The sequence below is a fragment of the Peromyscus californicus genome, unplaced genomic scaffold (assembly GCF_007827085.1).
Source record: "Peromyscus californicus insignis strain IS unplaced genomic scaffold, ASM782708v3 Scaffold_8__1_contigs__length_139910024, whole genome shotgun sequence".
Taxonomy (NCBI): Eukaryota; Metazoa; Chordata; class Mammalia; order Rodentia; family Cricetidae; genus Peromyscus; species Peromyscus californicus.
This window is the reverse complement of record NW_026294606.1, coordinates 5,599,633-5,617,126: the sequence shown is the minus strand read 5'-3', so window position 1 is coordinate 5,617,126 and position 17,494 is coordinate 5,599,633. Positions and strand designations below refer to the sequence as shown.

General features: G+C 44.4%; 1 protein-coding gene across 1 annotated transcript in view; it reads right to left on the bottom strand.

Moving 5' to 3' along the window:
* Slc28a3 (solute carrier family 28 member 3) overlaps nucleotides 1-17,494 on the bottom strand; it is a 53,622-nt gene that overhangs the window by 5,284 nt on the left and 30,844 nt on the right. Inside the window, exons 6-14 of the mRNA XM_052729274.1 lie at nucleotides 17,137-17,281; nucleotides 14,664-14,777; nucleotides 13,701-13,778; nucleotides 12,451-12,531; nucleotides 11,084-11,164; nucleotides 9,280-9,405; nucleotides 6,575-6,705; nucleotides 4,673-4,841; nucleotides 3,634-3,831 (exon numbers count right to left, since the gene is read on the bottom strand). Of these exons, the coding sequence (XP_052585234.1) occupies nucleotides 3,634-3,831; nucleotides 4,673-4,841; nucleotides 6,575-6,705; nucleotides 9,280-9,405; nucleotides 11,084-11,164; nucleotides 12,451-12,531; nucleotides 13,701-13,778; nucleotides 14,664-14,777; nucleotides 17,137-17,281 (1,123 nt within the window). The remainder of the gene's footprint in view (nucleotides 1-3,633; nucleotides 3,832-4,672; nucleotides 4,842-6,574; nucleotides 6,706-9,279; nucleotides 9,406-11,083; nucleotides 11,165-12,450; nucleotides 12,532-13,700; nucleotides 13,779-14,663; nucleotides 14,778-17,136; nucleotides 17,282-17,494) is intronic.

Here is a 17,494-nt window from a genome sequence, read left to right as displayed (position 1 = left end):
GCTGCAAGCTCTGTGACTGTCTCTCAGGTTAAAGGGTCCAGCACAGAAGTTTCTGCCGATTGGTGAGTCACTGCTTCTCCAGAGCACACTGTTTCTCCAGAGCACACTGCTTCTTCAGAGCACACTGCTTCTCCGGAGCACACTACTTCTGCAGAGCACACTGCTTCTCTGGAGCACACTACTTCTGCAGAGCACACAGCTTCTCTAGAGCACACTGCTTCTCCGGAGCACACGGCTTCTCTAGAGCACACTGCTTCTGCAGAGCACACTGCTTCTCTGGAGCACACGGCTTCTCTAGAGCACACTGCTTCTCCACAGCACACTGCTTCTCTGGAGCACACAGCTTCTCCAGAGCACACTGCTTCTGCAGAGCACACTGCTTCTGCAGAGCACACTGCTTCTCTGGAGCACACTGCTTCTCTAGAGTACACTGCTTCTCTGGAGCACACTGTTTCTCCAGAGCACACTGCTTCTGCAGAGCACACTGCTTCTCTGGAGCACACTGCTTCTGCAGAGCACACTGGTTCTCTAGAGTACACTGTTTCTCCAGAGCACACTGCTTCTCTGGAGTACACTGCTTCTGCAGAGCACACTGGTTCTGTAGAGCACACTGCTTCTCTGGAGAACACTGCTTTTGTAGACCACATCCAACCTGGCAAAGGCCCTGTTGAGGTCAAACTGAGGACTGCCTTGAGCCATTGCACATTGTCAGAGACCAAACATGGACCATGGAAAAGTACTAGCTAAGCCAGAGAACAAGCCCCTACCCTAAACCGGATGCCCCCGAAGATAAAGAACAGGTCAGGCAGGTCAGGTAGCATAACAACAGAACAATGGGCCCTGACCAGTGACCTTACCACCTAGCAGCCTCACGACTTGCACGACTTGCACGTAGCCCCTCACCTGCATGTCCCCCTTCACCTGCACGTACGGCACGTCGTGCACTCCTTCCCTCCTCCCCTCCCCCTCCCATGCTATATAAGCCCTGCTGAGGAGAATAAAATTTGCAGCTTGATCAGAACACACTGTCTTGCTGTCGTCCTTTTGTGTCTCCCCCGTCCCTCTCATTCTCTCCCGCAGGTGGGTCGCCCCCGTTGACACCCCGCTGGCCGGGGCAGCACATTATATAAAACAGTGGGTATCCAGACTGACCCTTGTTCTGAGAGATTCCATCTCACAAACAGCATTTGACTCTATATTGAGTGTGAACACAGGATGATTATACTTGGTGGACACTGAAAACAGCTCCACCTGCCTGGCACCATCAGTGAGGTCCAGACTAAGTCACTTATCCTAAAAGGAAAAAGAGTGTTACCTATATGCTTATCAGAGTAAGTATGGCATATGCACATATCAGCATCACACCAAGAACAAGGCCTGAGAGGCCCCTGGACAAAGAAGATTGAGGAAAATATGCAGCACCTTGACCCAGACCCCATAGGAGACATCTAACACTTTAGTGCTCATTGCTGGCAGAGGTGTGTGCAGACGCGGCTGTGTATAGTTTTATCAGAAGTAGAAAAGGAGGCTGGGATGATGCCACTTTCTTTTGCCCCCAAAGTCAAATGATTGTGCAGTGGAACGAGACGGGCTGTACTAAGAAGATAATGGTCTTCCGTGTGTGAGCCAAGATGCTCAGAAATTTGGAGTAACTGCTTTTCCTAGTGTGACTCAATAAGAGCAGAACTGTTTTCACATGGACCCTGTGTGCCTGCCTTCAGCTGGACTCACTCCCAAATGGAATCATCTCTACAATTGGGGCCCCGCCTTTCCCAACAGGCTTTTCAGAGAACCAATTAGTTTTGCCAGAACTGGCAGCTTGCTTTGCTCATTAACAAAAGCACTTTCTCCTGGCAACGGCTAAGTAGAAAACATGTCAGTTAATTTAGCCTATTGTTTACTCTGGGCAGGGAAACAAACGCTTTAGATGGCATCCAGACAATGAGGATAGCTGTCCGTGTCCCACTGTCAGGTTACCTGAAAAACGAACAGTGGAAACAGAAGACCCACGACCCCCATTCCTGTCAGATTGGTGGGGCAGTGCCCCTGCCAAAGTCATTGACATGAGGATGCCCGGGGCAGTCACTCCACTTATATACTTCATGTTTGGTTTTGGGGAGTCCAGGGAGGAAGGGGTGGTCTCTGGGTGAGTATCTAAATACTGGGCAATAAGCTTTAATGCTGGGGACATTAACTCCAAATGTGTTGTTTCAGAGAGAGACAGAGATGGTTAGAAATGCCCATTTCTCTCACTTCTTTATGTGATGATTCTGATCTTTGGAGGGAAATAAATTGGTCATTCAGCTGCAGATACTTCTTCATCCTAGTTAAGTTCCTCACTCCATCAAAGCCTAAGACATGACTGCCTCTTTGCATGATGATGGGGTGACTGACCCCAGGTTTCCATTAAGGACGGAAGCGTTTTATCTCCCCTCCTCCCTGTCACAGTGCCAATGGTGCCTCGTTATCTTTCGAGGGTGATAAGGTGCAGAGGGACATGTAGTCAGTTTCTCAGAACCCGTGATGCTAGAAGAGGCCTTCATGATCAACTATCAGCTCCAAGAAGGTAAGACCTGCTGTACTGAGTATCTTCCACAGGCCTCTGGGCTGAAGGTGGGAGTTGACAGAACCTTCAGCAGGTGTGAGGACAAATCTACTTGACACACCCTTCCTTGCGAAGAGGGACCCTCAACTGAAGAATTGCCTATATCAGTTGGCCTGTGGCATGTTTGTGGGGTATTTTCTTCATTGCTAATTGATGTAGGAAGGCTCAGCCCACTGTGGGCAGTACCATTTCTAGGCAGGTGGACTGTGTAAAAAGGTGCTGAATGTGAGCCCGAAAGCAGCCAGGAAATAGTGTTCCTCCATGGTCTCTGCCTCCAGGTTCCTTCCCTTGGCTTCTCTCAGTCATGAACTTTCCTGAAAATGTAAGCTGAACAAAACCTCTTTCCCAAGTTGCTTTTGGTCATGGTGTTTATCACAGCAACAGAAAAGCAAGCTAGGACAGGAAATCAGGTCCAGGAAAGGAAGGTAGGTCCCTGGACCATGCCCTTGAAGGAGGTATTGGGACTCTGTCCTCTCCTCTTCCTCTCTCTTTACCCACCAGTTTCTTTGTGGTGAACAGTCCTCCCCTGCTGGATGCTCCCACCTCGATGAACTGCTTTGTACAGAAGAGCAACGAGGTCGGGAACCAGAAGCTCTGAAATTGTGAGCCAAGAGGAGCTGCTGCCTTAAGTTGCCTGCCTTGGGTGTTGTGTTACCGTAACACAAAGGTGACGAGCAGAGGCCAGTGGTGCCCTGGTGTTGTTACCTTAGTACCCGCCACTTTGAGCATACAGGGCACTGGATAAATCTGGGCACCAATGCCAGTCTCAGCTCATATGAGCCTAGGTCTGTGTTTATAGTCTTTAATTCCCTCCCTCTTCTCCCCGCTCCCTCTGTCCCTCCTTCCCTCTCTTTCTTCCTTTCTCCACACAAATATCACATGGTCAAGATAACATGACCGCAAATTATGCTGGGCTCATTATAAGCTCTACAAGATCAAGGTTTTGGACTGTTCTCTTCTACTATCACTCAAGTTTCTGACAGACAGAGGAACAAATCACAATGTATTTATGTGATAATTATACACACCGACATGTATTGCTGCACGCCATTCACAAATTTGGGTCCAGCTGCTTTTCTCAAATTGATCCATTTTGAGAGGTGGTCATAAGCCACAAATTCATTGAAGAATGTCTTGTAACCTATGAGTTTGGCGACCATAAAGCTGTCTTGCCAGTCGACTCCCATCATGAAGGAAAAGGGCATGAAGATGTAGGAACAAAGGAACTGCAAGAGACAGAGGTGTTGACACTGATTAAACAGCAGTTTGCCTCTAATTCTGCCACCCGCCCCTTAGTGACTGGGGTGTTCCTGCCTCTTCTGGGCACAAGGAACCCCTTACATTCAGCTGCCCGTCTTTATATATCAGGAGCATGTGGGTGGTCCTCAACAAAACAGGTGCCAAGGCTTGATTCTCATGTAGTGGCATCAATGGGTACATGGCCCTTAAAAATCAATGAGTGTCTTTCTTATATTGCATTAGTTCTCTGTGGAATCAATTAATTTGAGAGAGTACTTGTTTAAAGACAGTCAGCTCCTCGGTTCCCCTTCCATTTTGAATGTGCCTTTTTCTCTTCTCTGTCTTGCATGGGTCTGCATGTGACCCTCACCAGATACAATCCCCCCACTGTGGATCTCAGCCTTCAGGAAGTTAAACAAGCCTTTTTTCTTTATAAGCTTCCCAATCAAGTGTCCTGTCATAGTGTAGAAAGCATACTAAAGCAGGGATTGCGTTAGAACTGGGTCATCAGAATAGCATGCATTCTTGGGAAGAGGTCAGCAAAGAACGGCTGCTCTGGGGGAGAGAGGATGACGGAAGACAGCACAGGGCGGGGTGATGGGGGGACCGACATGTGTCTATAGTGTATGAGGGAGCACAACATAATTGGTTGGGGAAGGCTGCTACACTTTCATGACTTGTTTCCTGGGCCTAGGTCTCACTCTGTAGCCCACACTTGGCAATCCCTGTCTTGGCCTCCTAAGTGATGGGATTAAAGACATGAGCTATCATACCTGGTTCCTAAACTTAAACAAAGATAGTCAGAAACAAAACATGACAGAATCATACCTCAAAACTCAACTGTGGGTAGTCGAACATGTTTCCAAACCAGGACAGAGCCGAGTTCACAAAAGACAATAAGGCCAGGAAGGCGATCAGATTCACAGCAATGTTTGCTACCAGGGGAATGGAAGAGGATGCACCCTGTGTTGCCGCCTCCAGGAAATTTCTTGAATCACTTCATCAAAAAATGGGAATTCCAGAATTACCACAGAGTATCTCTGGATGGATACTTCAGCACAGCAATGGCCCAATCATGGTTGCTGAGTAAGAGGTGAACCCCTAGACACATGCCTTCGTCAGAGTACTCAGTCACTTACAGCCTCAAAATCATCATGGGGCTTAGAATTGTTGACTCTCAGTGGTGGGGATGTGGGACTCCACTCTACTTCATGCACACTAAGTATACATACCCATTCCCACCCCTAATCCAGTAGTGCTTTTTAAATTGGGGGCATTTATAATTAAAAAAAAGAAGTGACAAAATTGTATAAGTTTAAAAACTATTTATCAAAAATAGCACCAGGGAATGTTTATAAAATCTCCTAGCTCTAAAAAGTAGCAGTTGAAAGGAAGCCTGCATCACTGCCACATCGTTTAAGATCACCTAAGGGCGGTGGTGGCGCACGCTTTTGATCCCAGCACTCAGGAGGCAGAGGCAGGCGGATCTCTGTGAGTTCGAGGCCAGCCTGGTCTACAGAGCTTGTTTCAGGACAGCCAAGGCTACATGAAGAAACCTTGTCTTAAGCCCCTCCCCCCAAAAAAGATTGACTCTCTCTGTGGGCTCGTCTCTGACTTCCCATTTACCCCTGTAATCTCAGGGGTAAACCTCCATTTTCTTTATCACTCACCTACATGGCTGTATCCTTACATAACATACCTTATGTAATATACTAAGCAAATCTTCATGGTCTGACTCTAAGTGGAACCTTCAGGATGCTATTCCTTATCCCAATTATTTAGACCAAAAATGTTTCCTATTTTGGTGTTTGGGATTGTTGCATTATCCATAAAAAGGAGTCTTGCATAAGGAGGGTAAGGCTTAAAATGTAACTATATTAACTGATATCTCATATATACCTAATACACATGACTTGAGAGTAATTAAATATTTATTTGCTATTTTTGTGTGAGCATAATGTGTATGGCCGAGGTCCTAGGACAACTCTGTGGAGTTACTTCTCTCCTTCCACTCTGGGGATCAAATGCAGGTCTCCAGGTTTGTATAATGAGTGGCTTTACCTGCCGAGCCCTCCTGCAAGCCCTATACAGTATCTTAAATAACCCGTGCCTAAAACAGAGCTGGGTGGCACGGATTTTCCACTGGTGGCATCGTGACAGAACTCACAACGTTTCAGATTTCAGAGCGGTTTTGGTTTCAGATTTCTGGGTTAGGGATGCCCACCCTTTATTTAATCCTTTTGACAAGTTGTTTTCATACTTCTGGTTATGACTATTTCCATGTGAATAAAGGATGAAGCTCAGACATGCGTTGGTTAAATTATGTGAAGTATAAGATACTTATAAATATCTTAGCTCCTGCAGTCCCTCTGCCACTTTTTATTTCTTTTTCATAGAGCAGAGGAAAGTGAAGCGGCTTTTTTATTCCACAAGGGACCTTGGAAACAGTCACCTGTGGCTTCCCAACAGTGTTAGAGCAGGGCTCAGGGAACACTGGGTGTATTTCCTCGGAATCACCTTTATCACAGGCACTTAAGAAGCAGATGTTTGAAAAGGGTCTCCTGAGGATGGAAAGAGTTTGTTTTGATCCTTAAACTCTAAGAAGTCACTGTGAAATTAAATGTAATACCATTCTGATGCCAAGATTGGCTGTGCTTTCTTTCTATTATCAAAGTCGATTTTGGCATCCCTAGCCTGTACAATTATTAATTAGATGACATGTCGACTTACCCACTTTCAATTTTCATGGCATTCTTGAGGGTTACTTTGGGTTTTTCTGTTTCAGGCCAGAAGAGTTTGGCCACAGCCAGGGATGCCGGCGCCGACATGACTGAGGCAGTTAGCAAGTGTGTGGCTGACACCTGTGGTGGAGAAGGAAGAGGTTGATCTTGGGCCAGAGATTAGTGTTTCCTAGGAGGTCTGGAACTACAGCCACTCCCAGTGTGCCCAGTCCTGCTGGGAGTAGAGGACAAGACAGGAATTCATGTCACCTGACACCTCCTTGGGAAAAGCACGAAACTTAAATCTGATTATTTGGGATGAGACCTAATCCTGCATTGTAAGAATTTTCAAAGACTTCTCAACTCCTCTGCTGTCTCTGAACATTCAGCTGGCCCTACAGTCCATATTCTGTCACATTCCCAGTTCAGATGGGGGTGTGCGAGGTGGAAGGAACATGGAGAAAGGACAGAAATGGACAGTCCCTACTCTTCCTGCCTCTTCTCTCTTTACACACCATTAACTCACCCTCTCTCTCTTTGTTGTGTAAAATATTTCTCCTTTTCTCATTGCATGTCTAGTCCCTTCTCACCTATTCCACACTGGAATTGTTCTGGATTTTCTCCCCTTCAGTGAGGGCTCATCTTGGTTGTCAGCTTGACTTGTGGTGGTTTGAAAGAAAATGGCACCCAAAGGGAGAGGTGCTATTAGGGGGTGTGGCCTTGTTGGAGTAGGTGTGTCACTGTGGAGGCAGATTTGAGGTCTCATATATGCTCAAGATACTGCCCAGTGTCTCAGATCACTTCCTGTTGTCTACAAGATGTAGGACTCTAAGCTACTTCTCCAGCACCATGTCTGCCTGCATGCACCACCATGATGATAATGGACTAAAGCTCTGAAAATATCAGCCACCCCAATGAAATGTTTTTCCTTTATAAGAGTTGTCACTGTCATGGTGTCTCTTTACAGTAATAGAAACCCTAACTAAGATATTACATCTAGCATAAACTAAAACCCAGGCCTCAGGCCACTCCTGTGAGTGATTTTCTTGATCAGATTATTTGAAGCAGAATGATTCACACTAACTGTGGACCTCACTTTCAGCCCAGGTGAAAGGACATGGAAGCCAGCTTTTCTTTTTGCCTGCCTGCTCTCACTCTCAATGGCAAGTCCATCTGTTTGCTGTGGCATTCTTCCACTGGCATTACAACCTACTTCATCTGGCTTCCAATGTAAACTGAAAGACCAGCTGCTTGCCAGGAATCCTCTAGGTCTTCAATACCAGATTGGGACTGCTGAGACAGCCAGCCTCATGGACTGAACAACTACTGTACTCATGGCCTCTTTAGTGTAAGATAGCCATTGTTGAACTGCCTGGACCATATCCTATAAGCCAGTCTAATAGATCATATCTACATATGTACACACACACACACACACACACACACACACACACACACACACACACACCATTCTATCAGCTCGGTTCCTTTAGAGAATCCTGACTATATTTTCAGAGTCCCACAAACAGTGTCTCTCCCACTCCCATTACACCTAGCTCATTGATGAAGACCGCATTCTTACCTACAGCAGGGGAGGGTGGACCATTTGTGAACTTCATAGATTGCTTATTCTCATAGCAACCCATGATTTTTCCCCCTTTTCCTGCTACTGGGTTCTCCCAGGTCTTTGTGAAGATCTGGGATGAAGTTCACATATCTTCTAAGAAATCCTGATGCACACTGCATTGCTAATTTCCCTGCTAGGTTCTACATCAATGTGGGGCCACAGCATATCCCAGCCTTAAAAAGTGGTCACCAGCTCTTAGAATTCGGGTTTGCCAAAAAATATTGATGACTAGGTCTCATTCCAAGAAATTCTTGTTTAATTACTCACGGGTGTGTGCCAGAAAATTAGGACCTTTAATAAATTTCCAGGGGACCCTAACAAATCAAGTTTTAAGAACACTGCTCTGCATAAGAAGCCCTTTCCAAAGGGCCAGGTAAATATATTTGGCTTTGATGGTCAAACTATTCAACCACACAAAACAAAAGAATAGGAGAATCTAGTTTTCGACAAAGCCTTCTAGAAAAATCTAGCGGGATCTAGATTTGGCTCATGGGATATGATTTGCTTACCCTTGGTTTAGACCAGGGTTCTTACAACTTCCTAATGCTGTGACCCTTTAATACAGTTCTTCAGGTTGTGGTGACCCCCAACCATAAAATTATTTTCAATGCTACTTCATAACTGTAATTTTGCTACTGGTAGGAAAGTAGCAAAATTGTAAAGTAAACATCTGTGTTTTCCAATGGTCTTAGGTGATCCCTGTGAAAGGATCATTCACTCCCCCAAAGGGGTCATGACCCACAGGTTGAGAATTACTGGTTTGGACTGTCTTTGCTGATGTCAATAATGGGTTTTGTTATTTCCCCCCAGATTGAAATTTTTAGGCAAATAACCTTGTCATATACTATCACTTTGTTGTGGTTAGGTATAATTGTAGGAAGGTGCCAGGAATATGACAGCGAAGCCCTCAGTCTCCTTGGGGTCACTATGTTCAAATGCCAAAGCAACAATGGCTTCTTTTGTCATGCTAACAAAGGGGATGCTTTCTTGGTGTCATTTTCCAACAGCAACAAGAAAGAAAAAGAAACAATAAATAAAAAGTGGGAGATCGAATTTACTTCAGTTAGTTATATACCAAACATTCTTACCCCAAAAGAGATGTAGGCACCCAATACGCTTCCCGCGATCGTAGCAAAGCCAGCTGTCATTATGGCATGGAGTTCTGACCTGGTGACATGTGGTAAATATGGTTGGACCAGTAGTGGAGACTCTGTCTGGAAACAAATATTAAATGTTAGCTTTCAGATGCTTAATGTTGTATTCCCTATAGCGGTTGTTAGAGACTCTTAGACCGTCTCTAGTGTCACCAAGAACTCTGGAAATGCAAGTCCTCCAGCTGGAATCAGAAACGCTAAGGTTGCCCCGCCCCAAGTCTGTCCTTTGACAGCTTTCCAGGTGATTCCTGAAGACTGGTCAAGTAACTCTACCTAGTAGTCTGTCCTTATAGACTGGGGATTTCCAAACCACTGTAACTTTCCGTCTTCCAGGTTGATCTTGACAGAATCATACATGTTTTGTAGAAATAGAGACCATTATGGAAAAAAGAACAGCATCAGGTACCTCTAGGCCCCTTCATAATTAAGACTCTGACAGGCCAGGGTGTAGCGGAACAGGCATGAATCTCATTACAGAGGCCGGCAGCCTGCAATGCAGGGCTCCATCAATAACAGCAGCACTTTGGGCATATTAACTATTAAAGTGAGCGCCACAGACGCATGCATGCAGCTTTACAATTTTCTGCTCATTATTTCTAATTGTTCTGTGAGATTGGATGTGTTGGGTCTCAATTTACAGACTACTTAGGAGTCCAGTACGTGAGACCTTTTACCCCACAGGTACTAGCCATCATCTCAAGACTGTACCTTAATTAGTCCTGAGAGATTTTATGACTATAATTATTATAATTTCAGCTCCCAGGGAAGGAAGCATTTTACCACCACACACACTAAAGACGGCTTCAGGCTAGTGAGCCAGCCTTACCAAGAAGGCTCAGCCTGCCTTGAGCAGTTGCAAGCCTGGGATTTGGGACTATGTATTTTCTATGGCATGATTTTTGCTTCAAGTCCACTTTCTTTGGGCAGTGTTGCTGGCAGCATTGTGGGATTTCATTTTCCCTGAAGCTATGTATCTAGAGTAGTGCAGCTCAGTGGCATTCCTAATCTCTCCATTCCTTATGGTTGCTCCAGTGTTGAAGGATTACATTTCTTTGTTTAAATGAGCTTCAAGCAAAAGGGTATTTATTCGTCTGATGGATTAGGAAAGTGAGAATCATAGCCTTAAAGTTTATCTTTGATGAGAAGAAAAAACCCTGAAAGCATTTTCTGCAGGCTCAGAGAAGGTGGATGGCTGAACATGTCATGGATGAAGCTGGTTTACGTGTCAATAGGACTATTGGTGGCAGCTTTTCTCTGTCCTCTTCACTGCCACAGCATTGCGGGGAGGACCGTGAGGGTCCCTATTTACTATCTGCAGCTCAGACAGTGAAATCCATCTGAGGTGAACAGCTACTACCCTCTGCAGACTTGACCAAAGGCCTCAATGGATAAAAGATTTGTGGAGAATGTGTACACAAGAAGCCCTATGATTTGATAAAAATAATGGTGTTGTCTCTCTGAGCTTTCAATAACTTAATTCCATACTAGCATAATCTCCTTCCCTTTCCCTTCCTCTTTCTACACACACACACACACACACACACACACACACACACACACACACACACTCGAACGCACACATACTTGCACATACACGATACTAGGGATTTCTTATTTTATACTCTTCACTCTACCCTAAAGAGATGATGCATCCATGGGCATCTTCATCTGCTTTGGAAAGAGAACATCCCTATCAGCAACTGCTTTGCTTTGCTTAGTTTTTGTTATTACAACTTACCTGCCCAACAAATATGTTGCCAGCGGCAACTACAGACTCAATGGGAGATGACCCCATAGTGACAAGCATTAACCATCCAACCTAAAGAGAAGAAAAGGACAAAGTTAGCAAAGACTTAACAGTCGGCTAAAAATCGAATCTGCGTTAAAGACACTGGGCTCTTTAACAGCTGATGGCAGGTTGGTGATGGGCTAAACATGTGTGGAACTCCTCCAGCCACAGAGCCAATCCACCAAGTCTTTCCACTCTAAATCTGCACTACTGTATCTACTGTTGAGCACTATAGAAATGGGTTTCTGTAGATTAAATAAAAGTAATGAATAAATAATTGCTACCATTGACAGAAACTTTTTCTGTGGTCCAAGAATGACTATAAGCACATTTTTGGGGTTCCTCTTTTGTGATGACTTCATGGGATAGTTAGATCTAGAGAGGCCTCCAAATGTCTACACATGAAATGTCTGGTACACAGCCACAGTGTTATTAGGAAGTGGTCGCTTTTAAGGGGTGGGACCTAAGGGGAGGCCAGAAGTTGTTGGAAGGCGCTCTTGGGGAGATCCGGGGATTCAGTCGGTCTCCCTCTATTTTGCTTTCTAGGCATGAGGCCAGCATTTTGCTCCACCTGACACTCCTTTACCTTTTATTTATGTATGTGTATGTTTTGTGTGGCTGTAGGCCACGTGTGTGCACATGCCTACAGAGGCCAGAAGAGGAGGTCAGTGGAGCTGATTGTGAGCCCTGGTTGTAAGTGATGGCAGCTGAACTCAGGCAGAGCAGAAAGTGTTCTTACCAACTGTGCCCCCTCTCTAGCTCCCTTGTGTGCTGATAAATATGAGGACTCAATTGTTGGGGCACAAGAATATGACTAACTTGCTTAAAAAATTCTATGCTTATAAAACTCTTTCCAGAGCGAAAGCAACTTCTTTTTGTTTCTATTTCTGTACCATCTGCAAGGCCTGGAGGACCTTTGGTACCCCAGTGGGAAGCCCTGACTATGGGCCTGTGTAGAAACCAGAAGGAGAAATAATGCTGCTTCCCTGGCAGGCACCTGACCTCTGTCCCCTCGCTGCAGAAGTAACTTTTATGGATCCATGGAGATATCCAGTGAGTTGCAAGTCAAAGTCCCTTTGAAGGTTCCTGAGGTAAAATTCTTTATATGGACACATGAAGGATTATGGGCTAGGACTTAAGAACTTAGATGGTGGTAGAGGAGAGTCTTTGTAGAAAGAATGGGATATATTGTAAATGCCCGAATAACATGTGTTAGGACTTTGAATCTGAACTAACTCTACATCAGCCAAGTGTACCCCAGCAAAGTCTGAGTTCAAGAGAGAGAGGTCATTTTCAACAGCCCTGCATCCCAGTACCTTCCTGATGATCCATTGCATCAGCCCCACATAGTAGAGCACAGACATCACGGTGCTGAAGAAAACCACGATTGGCAGGACCTGTGGGTGGGATGGGGGCACAAACGTGGTCACTGGTCAATGCAAAAAGTACCATGAGTTTCTTATTAAGCTTCCCCTCTGCCTCCCTTTTGGCCCTCAAAACATCACAATAGAAGCAAAGTCCCTCTGAACTAAAGACTGCTTCTATCCAGCGGTTGCCCTCTGGACAGCCTCCAACTCTTTATTTCTTTATTGAGGTAGTTTGGATGTGTCTCCTAAAGTCCACGTGGTGGATATTTAAATATTTCCTAAATTCAATGGTGATATGTCTGGGATGGAGTCTTTGGGAAGTAATTAAGATTAGAGGAAGTCGGGGACAGGAGAGATGGCTCAGTGGTTAAGGACACTTTCTGCTCTTGCAGAGGATACAATTACTACATGGCAATTGCCTATGACTGCTGTGGGATGTTCTGTATGGCAAATGTGTTGCTGATTAGTCAATAAATAAAACACTGATTGGCCATTGGCTAGGCAGGAAGTATAGGCGGGACAAGGAGGAGAATAAAGCTGGGAAGTGGAAGGCTGAGTCAGAGAGACACTGCCAGCCGCCATGATGACAAACAGCATGTGAAGATGCCGGTAAGCCACGAGCCATGTGGCAAGGTATAGATTAATGGAAATGGATTAATTTAAGCTGTAAGAACAGTTAGCAAGAAGCCTGCCACGGCCATACAGTTTGTAACCAATATAAGTGTCTGTGTTTACTTGGTTGGGTCTGAGTGGCTGTGGGACTGGCGGGTGACAAAGATTTGTCCTGACTGTGGGCCAGGCAGGAAAACTCTAGCTACATATGACTGCAGTCCCATGAGATTTAATGTCTTCTTTTGGCCTCTGTGGGCACTGTATGCATGTGATACAATATACATACATGCAAACAAAACACTCATACCCATTAAATAAAATAAATACAGAAAAAAGATTAGATTAAGTCATTAAAATGGGATGCCCATAACAGAAGTAATGGCTCCCTTCTTGGACCCTGCCCCTGCCCTACCTCACCCTTCCCCCACAATCCATAGCTAATTGATCAGAGGCAAGATGCCCGAAAAATTTGTGCAAGATCTAATTTAGAAAAATCTATTAATAATACCCCTAAAAACACATTTTGTCTCAGCATTAGTGTTCTTTTCATTTAAATAAGCAGGCAGAGAAAAGGTGTCTGGAATTACCTTAAATGCGAAGAAGTGGTCTGTATACTTCTCACCGAAGACAAACATAGCTCCAGTATCAGTGTACCCCAGAAATGTCTGAGTCCAAGAGAGAGAGAGGTCATTACAAACCATGAACCAGTACTACGAGCCACAGACGAACCTGAGGCCCTGCAGAGGATGGATGGGGCCAGCAAACTCATTAAGCAGGCTTGGGAAGTTAATATTCTCAGCATTGATCCTCTAGTGAGTGCTATGAATTCCTTCTTTGGAATCATCCCTACATGTAGACTTCCTGCCATTTCTGACACTTAGTCTGACTTGCATGGACTGTGGTCATCAGCTCCAATAAGCCATGGGTGCTATACGAGCGTGACTCTAGTTACCACTAGATGCAAGAGAAAGACTCTTTCTCTATTTTGGGGAACTATCTCAGAAGTTTGGCACACCTTGGGCAGGAAGATGGGGCAATAGGGATAAGGGTGTGGTCAATGGATGACACAGGTAGGGGGCAGCAGCAGGCTTAATCAACTACATAGGTGAACATATTTGATACAAGCAGCAAGCCTAACTTGTGCTATGGAATTAAAATTAGGGTACAATATTACAGATAAATTACCTACTTAAAAAATGTCCTGAGGGCTACACCCAAACGTTAAAAGTACAGGTACAAGTTTTTTTTTTTTTTTGTTTTTTTTTTTTGTTTTTTTTTTTTTTTGAGACAGGGTTTCTCTGTGTAGCTTTGCGCCTTTCCTGGATCTCGCTCTGTAGACCAGGCTGGCCTCGAACTCACAGAGATCCACCTGCCTCTGCCTCCCGAGTGCTGGGATTAAAGGCGTGTGCCACCACCGCCCGGCTTGTTTTTTTTTTTGACAAAGTCTCATAAGGCTCAGGTTGGCTTCTCACTTGCCTTGTAGCGAAGGCTGGTTTTTGAACTCCTGACCTCCTGTTCCAGATCACTCAGCTCTCTTTTGAACTGCTCACCTGAACTTGTTTTCCCAGGAAATCAAAAGTAATAAATCCAGGCTTAGTCCTTAGAATTAAGAGCCCAAGAAGAAACTGTAATCCAATTCCCCAAAAGACAGGCCTCCAGTAAACCTGTGGAGAAAGATGGAGACCGTTAAATATCATGCTAACTTCAACATTGTGATGAGGCTTACATGAACAACCAAACATTGGGCATGCAGAGACTAAGCTTTCAGAAATGGTAGCAGACACATTTTGGTCGTAGTTATCTTATTAGGAAGTTAATGGTGACCTCAACATAGATGTCCAAGAGGCCACTGTTCCCTTAGGAACATTCTCATGTGTGACATGTGGCTGGGGAGGCCAAGCAGCCAGGAGCAGAGAATTGTTTTCCAATTGATTAAATTTGCTCTTTGACAATTTCATACATGTATATAATCACGCTGATTACTCTCACTCCCTAGCCTTGCCTGTCTCCCTCCCAGCCCTGTCTATCCTGCTCATCCTTACAAATCTCTTTCTCACATTCCTATTTGCTTTGTTTCATAACTCACTCAGTTTAAACAGGGTTGTCTGTGTGACCATGGATTTGGAGCTATCCATTGAGTCTGGTGGGTTCAGCAGTGGGTGTGCAACTGAAGACAATGACCTCACCTCTCCCAGAATTTATCAATAGCCTATAATAATGGGATTGATGACTTTAATCATAAATATGACACACATAGAACTATCTGGGAAGAGTCTCAATGAAGAATTGTCTAGATCAGGTTGACCTATGGCTGTATTTGTTAGATTTGCCTACTGTGGGTGACACCATTCCCTATACAGTCTCTTCTGAATTGTGTAAGGGTGGAGAAGGGAGTTGAGCTCAGGCATGAATGCATTGATTTATTGCTCTCTGCTCTTGACTGTGAATAATATGACTAGCTGCTTCATGAAGTTCCTGCCACTTTAATTTTCCCCCAACGGTGGATTATAACCTGGAATTGTGAACAAAATAGACCTTTTCTTTCTGAAGTTGATTTTGTTGGGGTATTTGTCAAAGCAACAAGAAGTGAAACTAAGAAGTAAATTCAGTGCAATGGTTGTGTTGTGCCTAGGATGGCATTTCAAAGCCCTTCTCTCTTTCTCTGGATTGCCCATTCTTGCATCCTCTTCCACAGTGTTCTCTGAGCCTCAGAGGGGATGTTATAGAGGTCTTATTTAGAGCTGGGCACTCAGCCATCCCTCATTCTTAGCACCATGGGCAGCTGCAAGTCTGCATTCGCCCACCACTCACTACAAAGAGACCTCAGAGAACATTTAGATAGAGACATTCTGTAATATATATCAGGGCTGTATCCACTCTTTATAAATCTTGGTGCAAAATCTGAAAAAGTATGTAATTATGAAGTCCTGATAAATGACTTGGGCACAGAGAATCGTCTCTGAGACACCTGGTCAAATTGTAAATGTTACATGTACAACTATTTCTCCATTTGGAAAATGGAAAGGTAGAAATTGATTTTTCTGTGTTCAAAGCTTGTTTATCTGACAATTTATAAGTGAATTAGATGAAATTTGGCCCGAGTGAGGGACTCTTGTTCCATAATAAAGGAAGCAATGACCTCTAATGCAGACCTAGGATGACAGAGGAAATGGACTGTCATCTACGTTTATCTCGTAGCAGAAACGAGTGACCTAAAAACTTGGGATTGATGGCACAGAGAATGGAGATATTCATCTGAGCAGGGCAAATAATTTTCCTTGTATTAGGTCAACTTGTTCTCTGATTAATGCTTTTTCCGTGGGTCATCCTTTTAGCCAGAAAGGACTTCTACAGCTTGTCATCGTGATTTGCAGGTGAAAGATTTTAGTCCCAGAATTCATACCCATTTCATGGGTTGAAGGCTGATATATATATCAATATATATATGGAAGGGGAGTGAGAATTGGATACAACAGGGGAAGAGTGTATCAGGACAAATTTTGAGAATGAAAAAGCCCAAATCATAAACAGAATTTTCATAAAATACAGGATTGAAGGTTAGAGATGTAGCTCAGTTGGTAGAGGACTTAGTTAGCATGTGCAAAGCCTCATGTTCAATCCCCAGTCCCCTATAAACTGGGCATTATGGCACCTGCTTTGAATTCCAATACTGAGGAAACAGGAGGATCCGAAGTTCAAGGTCATCCTTGAGAGAGTTTGAGGCTAGTCTGGGATACACAAGTTCCCGTTTCAAAACTAAAAAGTACAGGACTGAGTATAAAATGGGTCAAAGGGAATGAGTTTTCCTGTGTGTTTGACAGTAAAGGAACCTGAGTGGACATGAGGAGTATTTTACTTGTGTAACTGGAAATTACTAGAAATAAAACAGTCAGACAAGCACCCTTGCCACCTTAAGGACTCACATGGGGGCAGGGGGAGAAAAATTTGCATAGTTAGGTTCTTTCCCATTCATTATTTTGGAGTCTCATGCATCCCCTATTCCCATGAGCAGTTTGTACTTACTCTGGTTGGATGTTTGGAAAATAGAAATAACAGCATGATGTACATTATGAGTCCACCAAAGGATACCAGATGCTGTTTGCCCAATTTGGCAGTGTCAAGGATCAACCAGAAAATAACCGCCAGGATCAATGAGCTCCACATCACCCTGCGAGAATGGAAGGAAGGAGCTGCTGTCCTTTATTGTGACAACTTGAGTCACATGATGAGGCTTACACTAACAAATGAAAACTGACAATGAGATAACACACTCCAGAACCGGAAGCTGTGCTTTCAGTCAGTTGTGGCTACAGTCACATACGTCCCTCTTACCTTCTAGCGCAGACCCTCATAACTTCAAAGATGAGCATCAGAGAGGAGA